This window comes from Bombus flavifrons, chromosome 2 (genome assembly GCF_040668555.2).
Source record: "Bombus flavifrons isolate JBK064 chromosome 2, iyBomFlav1_principal, whole genome shotgun sequence".
Taxonomy (NCBI): domain Eukaryota; kingdom Metazoa; phylum Arthropoda; class Insecta; order Hymenoptera; family Apidae; genus Bombus; species Bombus flavifrons.
The window spans coordinates 19991328-20010022 of record NC_138443.1 but is presented as its reverse complement, the minus strand read 5'-3'; the positions used below and the strand labels follow the sequence as shown (position 1 = coordinate 20010022).

At 29.3% G+C, this 18695-nt stretch overlaps 4 protein-coding genes across 8 annotated transcripts; 3 read left to right on the top strand and 1 right to left on the bottom strand.

Annotated features, from left to right (window-relative positions):
- Positions 1 to 52: 52 nt before the first annotated feature.
- On the top strand, positions 53 to 4727 carry LOC138189600 (cGMP-dependent 3',5'-cyclic phosphodiesterase). The gene is made up of 12 exons (XM_069131661.1): positions 53 to 262; positions 535 to 651; positions 1373 to 1614; positions 1763 to 1872; positions 1949 to 2088; positions 2161 to 2347; positions 2436 to 2617; positions 2687 to 2871; positions 2967 to 3231; positions 3320 to 3607; positions 3695 to 3840; positions 4125 to 4727. Exons 1-12 carry the CDS (start codon positions 155 to 157, stop codon positions 4381 to 4383), a joined length of 2229 nt encoding a protein of 742 aa, XP_068987762.1. The 5' UTR covers positions 53 to 154; the 3' UTR covers positions 4384 to 4727.
- Positions 4728 to 6166: 1439 nt separating this feature from the next.
- On the top strand, positions 6167 to 10481 carry Incenp (Inner centromere protein). Its single transcript, XM_069131653.1, has 9 exons — positions 6167 to 6312; positions 6798 to 7265; positions 7468 to 8607; positions 8711 to 8872; positions 8945 to 9138; positions 9229 to 9412; positions 9524 to 9712; positions 9785 to 9905; positions 9979 to 10481. Exons 2-9 carry the CDS (start codon positions 6807 to 6809, stop codon positions 10170 to 10172), a joined length of 2643 nt encoding a protein of 880 aa, XP_068987754.1. The 5' UTR covers positions 6167 to 6312; positions 6798 to 6806; the 3' UTR covers positions 10173 to 10481.
- A 130-nt stretch (positions 10482 to 10611) lies between these two features.
- WDY (WD repeat-containing protein WDY) lies at positions 10612 to 16258 on the bottom strand. Of its 5 annotated transcripts, XM_069131648.1 has the most exons (19): positions 15814 to 16258; positions 15646 to 15739; positions 15339 to 15443; positions 15057 to 15248; positions 14853 to 14964; positions 14648 to 14784; positions 14378 to 14572; positions 13890 to 14097; positions 13620 to 13825; positions 13282 to 13482; positions 12956 to 13200; positions 12569 to 12826; positions 12379 to 12465; positions 12048 to 12310; positions 11645 to 11885; positions 11259 to 11433; positions 10986 to 11171; positions 10795 to 10886; positions 10612 to 10702 (listed from the first exon to the last, which is right to left on the bottom strand). In XM_069131648.1, exons 1-19 carry the CDS (start codon positions 15840 to 15842, stop codon positions 10678 to 10680), a joined length of 3051 nt encoding a protein of 1016 aa, XP_068987749.1. In that variant the 5' UTR covers positions 15843 to 16258; the 3' UTR covers positions 10612 to 10677. The 5 variants fall into 5 exon arrangements, with proteins under 5 accessions (XP_068987749.1, XP_068987750.1, XP_068987751.1 ...); XM_069131649.1 differs by lacking the exon at positions 15646 to 15739; XM_069131650.1 differs by lacking the exon at positions 15814 to 16258 and having other exon boundaries at positions 15339 to 15480; positions 15646 to 15734.
- Positions 16259 to 16421: 163 nt separating this feature from the next.
- On the top strand, positions 16422 to 18675 carry BBS8 (tetratricopeptide repeat protein 8). Its single transcript, XM_069131662.1, has 8 exons — positions 16422 to 16562; positions 16641 to 16833; positions 16921 to 17053; positions 17131 to 17275; positions 17371 to 17795; positions 17866 to 18037; positions 18158 to 18364; positions 18471 to 18675. The coding sequence occupies exons 1-8, from the start codon at positions 16464 to 16466 to the stop codon at positions 18585 to 18587; spliced, it is 1491 nt and encodes a 496-aa protein (XP_068987763.1). The 5' UTR covers positions 16422 to 16463; the 3' UTR covers positions 18588 to 18675.
- The last annotated feature ends 20 nt before the right edge of the window (positions 18676 to 18695 follow it).

The window sequence follows — 18695 nt, the reverse complement described above, 5'->3', positions numbered from 1 at the left end:
GCTTTTTCAAAAACGATTATTATGTTGTATCGTGAAACATGAAATTTGAAGAAAACACGACTGATACATCGTGATATGATTAAATCATACGATTCGTACTAATTCTGATATCGACAAAAAAAAAAAAAAAAAACAGCGGTGGAATTAATTAAAAATGAGTTCAATCGACTTCAACATGCCAAAGACGGAACAAATTCTTTCGCTTCTAGAAGAACTATGTAGTCTTTCTTATCCCCAAGTACAACAAAAGTTAAACAAATACGTGAGTAATACTGTCATCATTTTTATGTGTACAATTTTTCGCGGCACGCATGCCTTTTCTTAAAAGAGTCGGAATTTCCTATTAATAATAAATTTTGATGATCAAGATATTTTCCTATAAAAATGTTTCTAAAATAAATATAAACGCGAGGTTTATTTCATTTATTACAGTACATTTTATATAATTGTTTGCTATAATTGAATCATTATAAATTTATTAAAATATTTGTGGTACAAGAAACATTGTTTGAATTATAATTTTCAATATTGTAGATACAAACTGCAACAGACACGAAATTGTCTTTTCTTATACCAATTTTAGTCGAATCAGAGGAGATGGTAATCCATGTAATAGGAGAAAAAATTTTAGATAGAGAATTAAGGTTTCCTGTAAGTAGCAGCTATTTATAGTATAAGTTGTAATAATAAGATTGTTTACCTTTTACAGATTAATGTTTATACACTCATAATAAAAAATAAATAGTATTTGTAATTTTTTAGATTAATTTTAGGAGCTTTTCTAAACTCTTTTATTTTTTAATATTTGATGTTTGAAATAAAATTTATATATTTTAAGAGTATCATTGTTTTAAGTTTAATGATTTAATCTTAGTAGTTTCAAGAATTGCCCTATATTGCAAATAGAGAGTGCTTAGCAGTGTCTAATCCTCAAATAGAATTCATAGAAATGTACATAAAAGAAGCCGTACAAAACAAATCATTAGTGATAAAACTTCAAATGAACTATGCAAAAGTTCTAATTCAGATTATTATCTACATGAATTTATGAAGCTCACACACACACACACACACACACATTTCACCTTTTATTTGGAAATCAAATCACATGTATCTTCTTTTGACAAAACAATGCAATTAATTCATTGTAAAGTATGTTATAGATATATACAAGTGATAGAATTTAAAATAAATTTATGTTAATTAATACAAATTAAGATATAATATTGCATATGAAAATTATAACCATTTTTTTTTACTAGATCGAAAGATTTTAATAATCAAGATATTTGATTATATATGTCAATAACTAATAGTTGATGAAAATAATTCATATTTTATTATGTATATAATTTTAAATAATCTTTCTTAGGTATCAAATAATGTTTTACGTAAAGCTATACAAAACAGAAAGCCAACTACTACGGATATAGCAATGCTTGATGAAGAATTACTACATCATCTTCAACCAATATGTCCAGTATCAAATTCATTTCTAACAATTCCTATACAACATCCTAAGCAGAACCATATAGCGTTGCTAGTTTCTTTGATTGATAATGATACAGAAAATGAAACTACATGTAAATGTGCAATAGTTCAAGAATGTTTTAAGTAATTATCTTCTTTATTATACGAAATACTAATTATCTTAGAAAGCATTATTGTACACATGTATTATTGCATTTTTATAAATCATGAAAATTATATTGAATTAAAAATATTTTTTTCAACCTATTTAAATATCTTTTCTTTAATGTAGATTTTGCCTAAGATTTCTTCTAAATTCATTTAAATGTTATGAGGAAACTCGATTGAAACACCAGTGTCAAAAGTTGCTTGCCGTTTCTAGGAAACTTTTCATACATTTAGGTAATATTATCATAGTTAAAATAAGTAATACTTTAAAAATCCATGCATTTATTACATCTTACATATTAATAAATAGGAGATTTCTCTGATCTATTGAGAGAAATAATGGCTGAAGCCAGGAACTTGACAAATGCAGAACGCTGTTCATTATTTTTATTAGATCCTGATCAACAGGATCTAGTTGCTAAAGTGTTTGATGGTATTGCTATGAAAGAAGTGAGTTTAAAGTTCAAACTGAAACATTACATCTCATAAGTAAAATTTAAAAATAAACACAATTATTTTTAGTCTGTAAAAGAAATGAGAATACCAATAGGACAAGGCATAGCAGGTCATGTTGCAACCACTGGAAAAGTGCTTAATATTAGAAATGCATATGAACATCCTCTTTTTTATCGTGGTGTAGATGAAGTAACAGGCTTTAGAACTAGAAATATTTTATGTTTTCCAATTAGAGATGAAAGTGGAATTGTAGGTAAATAAAAATTGTATTATAAATTTTATTACATAGAAATATAAAAATTAAATTTTTCATTTCTTAAACTAAAAGACTGTGATTATAGGAGTCGCACAGCTTTGTAATAAAAAAGATGGATTATACTTTGATGTCTTTGATGAAGAAGTTGCAACAGCATTTAGTATCTATTGTGGTATTTCTATAATGCATAGTATTGTTTATAAAAAAATGCAAGATGCTCAAGCACGAAATAAACTTAGTAACGAAATAATGATGTACCACATGAAGGTAAGACTATGTTAAAATATACACAGCTTTTCATCAGCTCTTATTTCCAATAAAACATCATGCATGCAGGTGGAGGAAGACGTTGTTCAAGAGATATTGGGTTGTAAGGATGAACATAATATAAAAGATTTTAATAAATTTGAATTTAGTCCTAGAGGTGTACCTTACAAACATATGCCTTGTTACACAATTAAAATGTTTAATGATTTAGGTCTTATTAATTATTGGAAACTGAAATTATCAACTTTAACGAGGTAAAAGAACTATCAAGTTTTATGTTCTCTTATGCAACTTTTAACATAAGATTAACATTACAGAAATAGAATATTAATTCATACAAATGTTACAGATTTATATTATATGTAAAGAAAGGATACAGAGATGCACCGTATCATAACTGGATACATGCATTTTCTGTTGCACATTTTGGATACTTATTAATACAAAATTTAAATCTTATTAATGAGAATTATATGACACATTTGGAAGCTTTAGTTTTTCTAGTGTCATGTTTATGTCATGATATAGATCATAGAGGGACAAATAATGCATTTCAAACTAAACGCTCTACGGTTCTAGCTAGTCTTTATAGTTCTGAAGGTTCTGTAATGGAGGTAAATTATCTTTAAGAACAAAACTGTTGTAACAAGAATTGAACATAAATGTGATAACAATATAACTTATTATTCTCTCATTTAACAGAGACATCATTTTGCGCAGACCATGTGCATTTTAAATAAAGAAGGGTGCAATATATTTGAAAACATTAATAGTGAAGAGTATAGTGAAGCATTAGATCTACTGAAAAATAATATACTTGCAACCGACTTAGCATGTCATTTTCGAACGGTAGGAAAACAGGAAGAGATGGTTAGAAGTAAATTTGACCAAAATGACTCTGAACGAAAGAGATTATTTCTTAATATGCTTATGACATGTTGCGATCTTAGTGATCAGACTAAGCAGTGGAAAGTTTCTAAAAAAACTGCAGTAAGTAGAGGTCTAAGTTTAGATAAATTTCGAAGACAATAATATATTTAAGAGCTTATGTACTTTTTTTCTTTGACTTTGCATTAGGAACAAATTTATGATGAATTTTTTTCACAAGGAGATTTAGAAAAAAGTATGGGTAGTTCCCCCATAGAAATGATGGATAGAGAACGAGCATCTATACCAGACCTACAAGTTCAATTCATTACAAATATAGTCCTTCCACTTTTTATGTAAGTATATTTTAAAAGAAACTGTCTTTGTACAATATATGTATATACTTTTATTTTTAATATACATTCAAAGTCAAAAAATCGGATTTAAGATCTAGTTTTCATAACAAGCATAATTAAAAGGAAGAATAGTATTTTTGTAAGAGATAAGATTTTCTTAATTAAAAAAGACAGTGATGTTTCGTGAAGACAGTAAAATATAGATTATAGATTATAAACCTTTCTCTTAATTTCTAGTTAATTTCAGTCTTCCATATGATTTGTTTTATTATTTTGTCTCTTAGTAATCTTTCTACATTATTTCCAATGGTACAACCACTTGTTGACGTGCTGAAAGAAAATCGAGCTTTATGGGAAGTGTCTAAAAGCATATTTCAAAAATATATGAAAGCAGGAACAAAAGGTATTGCTATCCTACTGGATCCTACTTTTGAGGAAGAAGTATTACAACTATATGCTCAAAGTAATACAGGTTTCTCAAGAAATTCTATCAAATTAGAATCAAATGAAACAACAAATAATAGTAGGTATACAATAAAATAAATACACGATATTTTTATCATGAATATAAAAGTTTTTAAAATATATAAATCATAAGATTTTTTAAATTCAAAAGCAATAGAAAAGGCCTATTAATCACTAGATATACAAAAAATTAAAAAAATTTATTTATTGCAAGAACGCAGGCGTTCTAAAACTGTTTATTATAAATTTCATGTACAGTGAAATGTTATATTTATTATAGAGTATGTATATGTATGTACATAAGTATGTTATAAATTATAAGTATTTTATTCTTTAAAATCGTGTTCCTTAAATATGTATTTAGTATTTAACATTTTCTTGTGATATATTACTTATTGTTATTAAATACATGAAAATATGAACATTATATATAGTTTGTGACAAACATTAGTTAGTAAGAAGAATTTGTGCAATTTAAAAAATCATATATTTTATATGACTGTAATATAATAATCTCTTAAAATATAAATGTTTTTATTAATAATAGTTCATAAAGTGAGCTGTACATTTAGTTTACATTTCTAAATTTGTATTTTCCATTTTACCACCTCTATTTTCATCGATATTTAAAGTTATATAATGTACAAATTGCACCAATTCTTTTTAACCTATTAAATTATAAATTGAAGTTCCACAAAGCTTTAGAAACATTAACTTAATAGACTTTTATAGTGGCTTGTAGACTTATATTATAAATAATAATAATGTAAATTATACAAATATTAATTCATAATAACAATAAAATTTTAAATTTTACATATTAAAGAAATTACTATTTTTTCCAAAAGTTTACTTTTTAGTTTACCTTTTTTTATAAGCACAATTAAAAGAAATGTACACATTTCTATAAGAAAGTTTCAGTGAAGCTTTTATTCATATATGGAAACATTATTATAATATGATTTACAAAAACGCATGCTTTGATGTGATAATGAATAATGAAATTGACAAAATGATTTAGATATGGAATTTAGTCAGCCTCATTAATAATAAATAAAGCTTTCAAAAAAAATTCATTAAACGTATTATCATTATACAACTTTATTACCGATTTTAAAACATATTATATAGTTTCTAGTAATCAAATTGTAAATATAGTAAACAAATAATTGTGTTAAGTTATGGTAACCATTTATTTATACTGGCCGGGGGAGTGTCGGAAAATTCAAATTCGTCTTTGTTCGATGGTTGCACGTAGCGGCGACATTGTTTTGCCCGGAGTTTATTTATTATTACATTACGTGTATCCTAACGATCTTGATACTACGAGACAAAACAACAACATGATTTGAATTGTCCTCTAGCTCGTGTGCCGCTACATATATCCTAACGATATTAATACTCCGAGGCAAAACAACAACATGATTTGCATTGTCCTCTAACTCATGTGCCGCTACAAGGTATTTTTCCAATAGAATCACACTGTTTTCATAGTTTTCAAACACGTCTCCATCGCGTATAAGTAGCGTTTGCTTGGAATAACGTCGTTTTTGTATCTCACTACCTTACTAAGACTGTAAGTTGATTTTGCGAGAAACGTTTTTCTATAGTTGGTACACCATTGTATAAATATCTCAATACCTGATCGTGATTTTTACAACTGCGGACGCTAACAGAAAACTATTTTACGTGAAGATACAATTATAGAAATTGATAATTGTTCGACTAATCAAATTACGTCGGATGAGATTTAAATTCTAGAGAAAAATGGTGCGCCCGGGAGAATAGATGGCGTTAAACGCAATGATTCAAATTAAACTGAAAAGTCGTTATGTACTTTTGAGGGGCAAAACTTCCACAATCCCGCTCGTGACACGAAATGGAGATTGTCGTTTCCCTTCGTTTAACGCATTTTGCCATTGAAAGACATTAATTTCTGTGACTTGTTTTATCTCTGTTGTAAAAGTTTATATTTACAATTTTGTAGTTTTTATGCAAACGTAAAAGGTAAGTAAATATTAATAAATATTATAATAATTAATACTATATGATAATATTAATAAATACTTCGCTATTTATTTATTTTATTTTCGTTAAAGTATATTGTATTTGTCATTACAGTACTTTCATTTTTATTTGGTGTAATAATAAACATATACGTTAATATTCATTGACATTAGTGTAATTGTAAGCTTCACTGTAAATTTAATAAAATTGATAAGAACGGAATTGTTAAAAGGGTATATATGTGTAGTTCAACTAGTTTCTTTTCTAAACGTTACTTCATTATTTTATTATTATTTCATATAAATTTTTTTTTTTTTGAATAATTTACGTATGCTTCTAAGTTCATTGTTTAAGTTAACACAATGTGTTTGTATTAATTGTTATATATGTCATAATTTCAACCATAATATTAAATTATGGTATGTGTTATTAAAAAAGTATAGTTTAATGAATATATTAAATGTTTATAAAGAATTTATTTGTAGATTTTAAATATGGGTAGTAGATCAAAGGATCGGATTAAAGCAATGATTACCAAAGATATGTTGAATATACATAATTATTGCTTGGATGTTAAACAATCTATTAACGACAATCTTGAAGATACTTTGGATTATTTACGTGGTTTAATTGCTCAAATACCACAGTCAGCCTCTGGTCCTTTAATTACAAAGACGCCGAAAGTTTTGAAGAAGAAAGGTGTTCAACGTATAGAGACTATCCCCGAAAATGATATTATCAATATTGATAATACAGTATCAGATTCTATTGCAATACATGATAAGACAGAAAGTAAAGATATAAAAATTGGGGATGTGGTAGAGACAACAATTGGCAGAGCAAAAAGAGAGGCTTCAAGGAAGGCTGCAACTAATATTAAAAAGCAGCAGTCAATGTCACTTGCTGCAAAATTACGAAGGCCGTTAACTCTTGACGATGACAGTAAAATAAATGTTTGTATCATATTATGATGAAATTTAATACTTTTAATCTTACCCCAAATCTTATGTTACCAATCAATACTAACCTTTATATATAGTACCTAATAATGCTTGATATCGGTTAATTAATATGTTGAAATCTAATTGCTTAATGTATGTACATTGTGTAGATAAATTCTGTTATAACGTTGTTAAATGTATTCTAAATTTTTAGAGAAAACGTGAAAGCCGATCTAAAAGAAAGAAAAGTGCTAGAAGTAGCTCAGATGAAGAAACTACGCAAGGCCCTACAAAATATAGTAAAACAGAACAGAGCGTTTTAAGCGAAACAATTTCACAGAAGAACACAGGTACTTCACAGGATCATCTGTCTATAAGAGAAGATGCATTGCAGCCAGAAAAGATTGAACCGTTAAAGTCTTCGATGAGAACAAGAAGTAGTAATAGAAAGAGAACTTTTTCGCAGAGTGAAAACACAAAGGGTAAAAATTCTAATATCATTGATGATACAGTAATTGCACCAACAGGAAATGATATTGAAGAACCTTCAATGTACGAGGACGCACTTGAGAAACCTACTCCTATTATGAATTCGACGATGAACGTCAATTCTACTTATACGCAGAAGATGATGAACGCTACCGTAATTTTAGAACCTTTATCGGCAAAAAAATTAAACGAAACTGTAGTAATTAATAAAAACGTGGCTAGTAGTATAGGAAAAAATAATGAACAGAAAACAGTCGAACCAAAGGCTGAATTTATGTCTCCCAAATTACCTAAATTTACATCACGGTCGTCAATAGCTTTGGAGGAGAAAATGCAGCAGCTAAAAGAAGCGATGACAAACAAAGAGTTCGATGAATTACTCACAGAAGATGAGTCATCACCTGAAGTGAAAAAATCTAAAGGAAATATTAAGAAACAAGAAATTAAAAAACGACAAAAGCGGCAGAACAGATCCATGACATCGAGCGAAGATGAAATACTTAATACTCCAACAAAAACATCTTCGAAGGAAAAGAGTACAATTACAGGATTAAAGGAAATAAGAAACACGTATAAATCGAATGCTCTGTTCAGTCCATATGCCAAGGAATCTGTGAAAAAAAGAGTTGAGGCATTCGAACAGGCAGGCATGAACACTCCAAAGCTTGCTGTTCATATTGATGCACCAACTAGAGTAACCAGAACAAAAACACGCGCTACTAGAGCTGCTGCACAAACAGAAGCTTCAGGAAATGCAAATATTACAGAGAAAGCGGTTGTTCAAAAATTAGCACGAAAGTCGCTTGCAAAAGCCAAAAAAATTTCATTAGCAAAACAGAATAAGGATGCCGATGAATATAAAGAGGTATTTAGAATTAGAATTACTATAAGGAAAATTTGTTAACAAGATATTTGTCAATTTCGTTTATCAATTGCAAATTTAATTATGTTTCCAATCTTATTTTTAGAACAAATTACAATTAGAACAAAAGGTTAATAAACTGGTTTCTGTTGAGAAAATGAACTACAAACAGCAACAGAAGACAACCCCATTAAGCAAAATAAGAACTCAGTTGCCAATGTCTGTTAATCGTATTCCTCATACTCCAGCGAATCAAACTAATATGAATGTAAAATTCATTTCTTCCTATTAGTAGTATCTAATATTATAAGATTTTTAAACGGTAGTATTTTAATTTTAGCACAATAGGGCCTTAAGTGCAACGCGTACAAATATTATTACATCGATGGAATCTTTAATCCAAGCTCCAAAGTCAGTCAGTAAACGTAATTCACTGGATAAAGTAGTAGAGGAAAAGAAAAGAAAATTGAACGATGAGGATGCGAAGAGAAAACGTGAAGAGGCGCTAAGACTTCAAACGGAAGAAAGAAAAAGGTAAAATAGAATTAATCAATATAATTTATTTAATTTTAAATCAGTAGACACATTACTGAGTAATATATGAAAAATACATTTTACATAAAGGAAAAGACAAGAAAAAGAATTAAAAAATAAGTTAGCCAGAGAGGCAAAAGAAAAGCAGGATATGGAAAAACGTCAAAAGGCTGAGAAAGAAAGAGAGGAAAAAGCACGTTTAGCACAACAAATGCAAGAAAGACAACGCGAAGAAATAGAGAAGAAACGTTTGGCTCAGTTACAACGTGCTCAGGTATAAAATTGATAATCTAAAAGACAAATGTGTACAGAAATAAGGATACCGAAAAAGATATTGATTTTTATATAGTATAGAAAATTAAGCTACAGTCGGATTAATTTGCAGGAAAAGGAAGAAAGAAGAAAGCAAGAAGAGCAACAGCGCCTACAACGTTTACAAGAACAAGAAGAAGCGGAGCGGGTATTAGCTGAACAAAGACGTCGAGAACAGGAAGCTGAAAGGCGAAAAGAAGCCGAATTAAGAGCTCAACAACAAGCTGCAGCTGAAGCAATGAGAACTAAGCATCAGATGCTTGTAACATTACAAACAATATCAAAGCATTCTTCTGTTATAAAAGCACAAGCTATTATTCATTCAATATTTTAGATAAAATATGGCTCCAAACAGTACGGTGGTCCAACCACTTACGTTTTGGACAGTGAACCTGACGACGACGAATCAGACGATGAATCCAAACCGAAGCACGCAATTCCACATTGGGCACAATGTAAGTATTGTTTTACTTAATGAGTTAATAAACATTAGAATGCCTAGAGTACTCGAATTTTTATCAATTTTAGCGTACATACGTAAAAATCAACTTGCCATGCAACGATATATTCCGGAGAGAGCAGTCTATAAATTCTTTGGTAGCAGAAAGTGCACACCGGATCTAACTCAAATGTTTCATAATATAGATAGGAGTAGATTACAACGAACGTCCAGTGCAATATGGAAGACACCACCACGTTATTCCATGATGGAAAACGAATAAAAGGCATAATTTGTTAAACCGAATGTTGTTGATTTTATATTGTGACTTGGAGCAAGGATAGTTGTCATACCTTGCATGTAATATAGAAATGACGTTACATTGTAATTATCATTAAAATATGTATGTGTTCTTGACATATCAATGAACGTAAGACTATTTCACTTTTTATATTTTAGAACGATCATAGACATATATTATTTTTATTGTACTAACCAAATTTTACCATTTTTTCTTATTTATATGTATCTTCTTAATTTTACTAAGTAAAGTACGACTTTTTAATGAGAAATAAATTTTATTAGATTTGAATTATTATCACTATTGTGTCCCTTTCTTTCTCTTTTCAAGAAAAATTTATTACAATGCGATATTAACGAGATATTACCTTTTATTTTGGTGAAATATATCAAAAAAAATATATATATATATATATATATATATATATATATATATATATATATATATATATAGTTTGCTCCTACATTCTTTTACGGATGCAGTGATTTTATAATTGCGAATGCGTTCTTTTACTAAAAGATTATAACAAGTAATGTTAGTAATATATATTTAATTTTATATAGATTATTATCAATAGTGAATAATAATAATTGAGCCAAATTACGTTAATTCTTTTTGTTCATGTAGAAGTGCTGGTAATTTTGGTGTCTGTATGATTTCCAAAGGCCTTAATTTCAAATGCGTGTATATAGGTATCTATAACGTTATTCTCATTGAGTTATGTGTATTGTTTAACATATTTTGACGAATTGCTGTTGTGATAAACAAAACGGTATTAAATGTAAAAGTATTTACATATGGTAAAGAGGTGTCTAAAATTGGGTAATCCGCAAAGATCATTAAGACCGATTTGTCCATCACAGCGATAGTAAGTCTTCTTCCATCGATCATAGTGTGTTCAGGTCTCGATATTTCTTTTAAAGCTTTTAATTCGTCACTTTTAAAATCTGATTCTGCTTGTCTCACACCTCCTTCAAGAATCTTTCCATGTTTGCATAAAAGTGCAACTTAATAATCAACCTTTCTTCCCAATTTGATAAATAATTTGTTATATGAGAAATTAATTACTTTTAGTGTAGTAGAACTAGCGACTCTTTTAATATCTGCTGGATGTTTGTAATCTTTAAAATATTGGTATGTTGGGATCGTTGGTAAAATTGGTAACCAAGGCTTGAAAGTTCCGAAGGTTGAAATATAACGGCCACCAAGTGTCCATAAGCGTACAGAATGGTCTGTACTACCACTTAATATCAACAGAAAGAATAGCATAGATTGTATGAAATGTATTAGAAAAATAATTGTTTCAGAGAAAATGATTAAAAAGAGAATATGTAAATTCAAGAGTAATTAATAGCAAATAGTAATTAATAGTCATTACGTTATATATATATATATAGATAGAAAATTAAGTTAAAAGTTCGTAAAATAATAAGCACTAGATTAACATTCATTACCTAATGACAATACGTGCATCTGGGATTATCTGGACGGACGTAATAGATTTTAAATGTCCACGCACAGACGAAAGTAGAAGTGGTAAAGGTTGATCCTTTACAGCTCTCTTTGCCCTACCAATAACTTTCTTTTTCCATAGAAATGGAAATTCCAACCGTAAAATGGGCATAGATATCTTAGGAGGATTTGGCAACAAATAATTCGCGAGATACCAAACTTTAATGTATCCAGCATTGTGTCCTAAATTTTTTTAAATGGACTTACTCTCCAATCATATTTTCTGGCTTTATCTTTCCTTTCATATTAAATATTTTGTCGCAATGAAGTATCACGTTACATACAAAAAGTGATCTTATAATAAATAAATAATGTTGTAGAAATTAAATGCATTCCTTTTTTTACCTGTTACAAGAAAATGATTTTTAGGATCAGTTGCTAATGATAATGCACAATCACGTATAGAATGAATAACTGAGAAAGCTTGTAGAAATCCACCAGCAGGGTGATGAGTCCACACTTGTACATATCCTGAATCAAGAGAAACTAACAATGTTCCAACATCAGGCCTAACTGGCCGAGCATTTAAAAATATCATAGCTCGAACAACAACAATTCGTGCAATATTCAATGCGGATTCTTGATGTTCAGAAGCCGTAGGATATTGACTATAAACATTTATCATTATGATTCAGATATGTTTTAGAAAAAGTACAACTGCAATACCATGGAATACCTCTGTTTCGAAATGAATTCTTTCGTAACTTGTTCAGGTTTTTTTATTTTGTACGTTATTTCATCTTTATGGTATCTTATCCTAAATCTATATAACACTGATTAGTTAGCATTGTTTATTACAGCACGTTATTTCTAGAAGCGTAATTTTTATATTATTTTAACATTTCTCATATTATTCAAGATCTTACCTTGACATTGGTTCGTTAACTTTATATTTTCGATACGGTTGACCCGTTTCTAATCTCCAAAGTATTATTTCTCCATTAAAAGTTGCCGTGGCCAATACTTGAGGATACCACATGGCCGAACAAAGAATATCATCGGTGTGTATTGTTCCCCAATTCTTTTTATATACATATGCGTCAGAAGTTGCAAATTCTACGACTTGACGATTCCAACTACTACATAAGATTCGATTTTCCAGCCAAACTAAACTGGTTATTTCACTGTACATAATCAAACGGATTTATAAGAAATATATTTGCGAATATTATCAATAGAATTTGACAATTATTAGAAATGTTGTTTTCAATCTTGATATGTAATAGAAGATAACAAAATAGGTAAGTACGTACCACTGAGTTTCAAGAGCCATGTTCCGCAAACAAGTACCAGTATTGAAATTCCAAACTTTCAATGTACCATCACGAGCGCCTGTTACTAGTAATTGTTCAGATTCATCGAAACAAGCAGCAGTAATTTCAATGTCATGAAATTGACCATATAGGAATCTACTGTGTGCATGCGTTACTAAGAATAAACGATTTCCAAGCCACGGATCCCAAATTATTATACAAGAATCTAATCCAGTCGTAACTACCTAAGTTTTTAAATGATTTCATAGAATATTTTAATTTCTGTAGATATAGAGAATGAAAATTATACAAAGCGTATAAATTACCACTTTGTAGAGATGGTTATATAAAACGCTGCTGATAGATTTTGTATGTGTAAACCCATCAGATATTTCTTTGTTGACCTCAGGATCGCAAAGAATCACTGCGATCATTGAGCTAGCAATGATCATTTTACGATTCAATGTATTGTACACCGCAGTCATTGATGTATGTTCGCCCAATTCGCTGGGAAGACCATTGTATGTCTGTATAAAATAACTTGACTTAAATTCTAATTATACATAGATTTTATATTGTTATTTAATTAAATGCTTTTTTATTTCTTTAGGCGAAATATTAATTGAGAAAAGTATCTTTTGATGAAATATCTTATTATTAAAACCTGAATACAAGATTGAGTTAATACATCCCACACTTTGATACATCTATCTTTCGAAAGAGAGTACACGCGTTTACCAGCATCTTGCACAACTAAGGCACAAATAGGTGCACGATGACCTTGGAAAGTACTACTTGCTCTTCTAGTCACAAAAGGATTCCAAACCCGAACTATGCAATCTGGTCCACCGGTTATTAATAACTGACCCTCTAAGTAGATATATCTTTAAAAAGTACGATGTACTTACAACATACAAAGTTTATGATAAAATACCTTCGCAAAAGGTGAAGCAAGATATTCCCATGTTAACTTTGAATTTGTATTGAATCCTTGCTCCTGTAAGATCACTAAATAATAAAGAACAATTACAACATCTACTGCTGGACATGAAAGCTCTTAAACTTCCATAATAGGCTACTTGTTTCACCCAATCTGTATGTACATTCTTAAATTCTACAATTTTCAATCCTTTCAGTTCACCCTATAATGTATGTTACAACGTATTAAAACATGTTTATGTAGGAAGCACAAGTTTATATAGGATATTGCAGAACCAGTGATACATCTATCTGTCCTAGGACGTCTTTTACATGCATATCACGTATGAGAACTCGAAGACGTTCGACAGAGAATTTCTTTCGAAATCCCAAAAATATTTGACGATATCGATTATCGAGTAGACTGTGATTTTTTGTGAGTTTTGGTTCTTGCGCATACTTAACATACGCGATGACATAAGTTTCTGAAGATAAATTATTTACCTTGAGAACAGATTCATAGCGAATAAATAAACTATCACGTTGAGGTTCTTGTTTAAATGGTCCTCTCTCTATTGGACTAAAAGACATGACTTTGACAGATCCACTCATATCTCCAAGTACAATATACGAGTCCTCTTTGATATTTTTACTGAAATAATAATCCATACAAATGACTGCATACTCCAAGCCTGATATCTAATCGTACAAGGTTTTAATATCGAAGAGTTCATTTAAAGAAAAACTACTGTTTATTTAAAAAATATAACTAACCATTATTCGAAGATCAAACTTCTTTGCCGCTGTGTCATAAAATCTTAAATCGCACTCCGTAGAACTTGTGCATACTACTTGTATATCGGGCATTACTATCATATCAGTTATTAAAGTGTGTTGAACTTTTAAACACGCTGCAAAGATGGAAGTTTCGGAAACAAATGCATATACATAAAAGAATGTAGGATATAACGTTACTAACGATTTACAGATTGCGCGCTCCGTTCGTATTCTAAATCTAAAGACCAGTAATTTATGATTCCCTCTTTAGTCACAGTTAAATAAAACCCTCTATGGAAGCTTGTAGTTCTATCCTATGGATATACACATGAAAATTACAAATAATAATATGTATATCATCGTCAAATAAGTATATTTATTAAAAGATATATGATATATCACGTACGGGCAAGACTTCAGGACAAAACATGATTTTGTGTATAGCTGTACGGTGATGCGATTTCAAAAGTTGAGGGATATCAGTTATTGGAAGTCTCAATATTTGCCATTGTAATGTGGTATCTTTTCTTTGAAATTCTACTAATAAATACGAGATAAATTCATTCCAAGTAATATTTCCATCTCTCTTTAAGTTCATCTAAAATTAATAAATGCAAACATAGAAATTATATGTATAGAATTAAAGGACACGTAATAATTAATTGAAATAGTAAATCTACGTTGTTACCTTTTTAAACAGAATTTTGAATTCATTATGTGGCATTTGAATGTGCAATATATTTTCAAACGCATCATACAATCGGGTTATATCCATTTCTTCATTTGGCGAAGCCTATACGTTATATGACTGTTAATTTTTTAATTATATTCTGTTAATAACAGAAAATAAGAATGATTATACTAATTATTCAACTACATGTTAGAGATATCAAATTTGGAAATATTATTCATATTACACTAGTTGTATCTTAAACATTAATTTGTTTTGCAATTTTTTTAGACAATATTTAAGCTTTTTCTTAATTCGAAAGTACCAAAAATACTTCATGCAGTTGCATCAAGGATTCTTCCGTGCATTGTTCTTCTATACTTTTTGTTTTAAAGAACTCGTCGAAAGCTTGTTGGATGCTAAAATAAGGGAGGTGAACACGTATAATACAACAAGAAATTAATTTTACGAAGTATTTCCGACGCACACTAACCTCGTGTCATTATTATCAAAGTATTCCATTTTTATAATTATAGGTATAATTTATAATATTAATTATAATGTCAATCACAAGTTACACATAATATGAATAAAAATAATATAAAAAAGCAAGTAAATATGTTGTTTTCTTTGTCGAATTTTGACATGTACGGAAACAAGCTAAATATATAAGATACTACTTTGTTATTCTTTGTATATAGTAAAACATTTTTGCATATAAAAGATATTTTTTGTATATCGAAATAATATCTTTTTTATTTCCAGAAGTAACCCTTCTGCTAGTATGAATGAATAGAGTAAATGATATTATTTAATCGTATAAGAATTGTTATTGCAAACGTACTTTATGATAATATGAAGTCAATAAACTAAAGTGTTCTTTATAACATTTATCATCGATTCTACGCATTTTTACACAAAGTATAGAAGAAGTATATGCTGCTTTATTCCCACATCCACACGCGGGGTTATAAGCAGCACAATCAATATCTTCGTACATGTAAAATTCGTTTATTTCTATCGCATAACTAGATATTTATAGATTAAATACCGTGGTATGGTTTACTAAAATATATTACTCCTTTCTCTTAAACTTCAATACAAAATATTAAAAGGGTTTTCTATTAAGCTATTCATTAAATCATGGACTTATTTAAAGCTTTAAATTTATTCAATCAAGGAAAATATGAAGATTGCGCAACAATATGTACAAATTTGTTACAAAAGAATCCTCTTGATCAGGTATAAGTATGTTTAACATACTTATATGTGAAACAGCAATATACATCTCTATAGAAACGTATGTATTTTTCATTATAGACTATATGGGTCTTAAAAATGCGTGCCTTAACATTACAAGTATACGTAGATGATATAGAAGGAGAAGAGGAAGGGATTGCTGAAAGTCTATTAGATAATTATACAATATCTTCTATGCCTAGACCAGGAACATCTTTAAAAACTCCTGGTACTTCTTCTGTGGGACAATGTCTTCGACCCAAAACTCAATCAGGTTTGTCCTTGAGAGGCAAAAATAATTTTAAGTAGTAAAATAGAAATAAGTTGTAATTGTAACATAAAAATATGATATGTTTTGTAGGTAGACCACTTACTGGTGTTGTGCGACCAGCTACTCAATCTGCTATGTCTCAGTCGATTGAGCAAACTTTAAGAACACCCAGAACAGCTATGACAGCCAGACCAATTACTGCAATTTCTAGTCGTAGCGTTAGGTACAATTATCATTTACATTGTAATTAAAAATTTTCAGTTGTTATACATTAAAAACTAAAATAAATATATTATATAGATTAGGCACAGCATCCATGTTAACAGAGCCGGGAGGACCTTTTATACAATTATCACGATTAAATATTTCTAAATATGCTAGTCAACCAAGTATTGCTAAACCATTATTTGAGTATATATATTATCACGAACATGATGTTAGATATGTGAGTAAACATACATGTATCAATCAATATTTATTATTAATAAGAATTATTAATGTTCACCATAATTCTATTAACTGCTACAATGCTACATGTAGGCACTAGATTTAGCAGTGCAAGCAACTCAAATTTGTCATTATAAAGATTGGTGGTGGAAAGTACAACTTGGAAAATGTTATTATAGTCTAGGATTAATCAGAGACGCTGAACAACAATTTAAATCAGCGTTAAAAGATTCTAAAACTATTGAAGTAATCTTGAGACTAATCAGAGTTTATGTTAGACTTGATCAACCATTAACAGCTTTAGATACATGTAAAAAAGGTCTTGAGTATTTTCCTAATGATGTCAATATTCTTACTGAAATGGGACGTATATTCGACGGTCTGAATAATATGAGTATGTCGTTAAAATACTATAAATTAATTGCTCAGGAAGATGCTTCTCATACAGAAGCAATAGCAAGTATCGGAATACATCATTTTTATAATGATCAACCGGAATTAGCTTTACGATATTATAGGTAAATGCAGTTGTAGATGTAATAAATAGAAATAATTAGAAATATAATTGCGACGTTCTTTTCCGTGTAGACGATTGTTACAAATGGGAGTATATAATGCTGAATTATTTAATAATCTTGGATTATGTTGTTTTTATGCTCAGCAATATGATCATGTTATATCTTGTTTTGAAAGAGCAATTAGTCTTTCTACTGATGAAAATATGGCAGACATATGGTATAACATTTCACACATTGCTCTTGTACGTATATAATTTCTTATGACGTGTAATTTTTTGGATAACAGTTGAAATTATCTCTTTGATAAATGTTTGATTTTATATATAGAGTTTAGTACTTGGTACCAATTATTTCAATTTTAGACTGTAGGTGACATAACAATGGCGGAAGAATGTCTAAAATTAGCCATTGTTAGCGACAATAGACACGCTTTAGCATACAATAATTTCGGAGTCATACAAATACGAAATGGAAACATTACAGCGGCGAGAACATATTTTCATGCTGCTGCCAACATTGCTAACTTTATTTATGAGCCCCATTTTAATAGTGCTTATTTAGCTTACAAGGTACTATCTACCATTTTTTATTATATTACGTTAAGTTATATATATATATATATATATATATATATATATATATATATATGTTACTATTATTTTAAAAATTTCGTAGGTTGGAGATCTTCAAACAAGTTACATTGCTATACAAAAGTCGTTAAGTGTATATCCTAATCATTCTGATAGCAGAACTCTTCTAAACAAATTAGAGAGGTATTTCTCGCACGTGTGAATAGAAAAATATACAGTTTATTTATATCACGTAAAATGTATTATTTTATTAATGTTTGATTCTAGTCTTACAACTAATATTACCTATCTAATATGTATATGTAAAAAA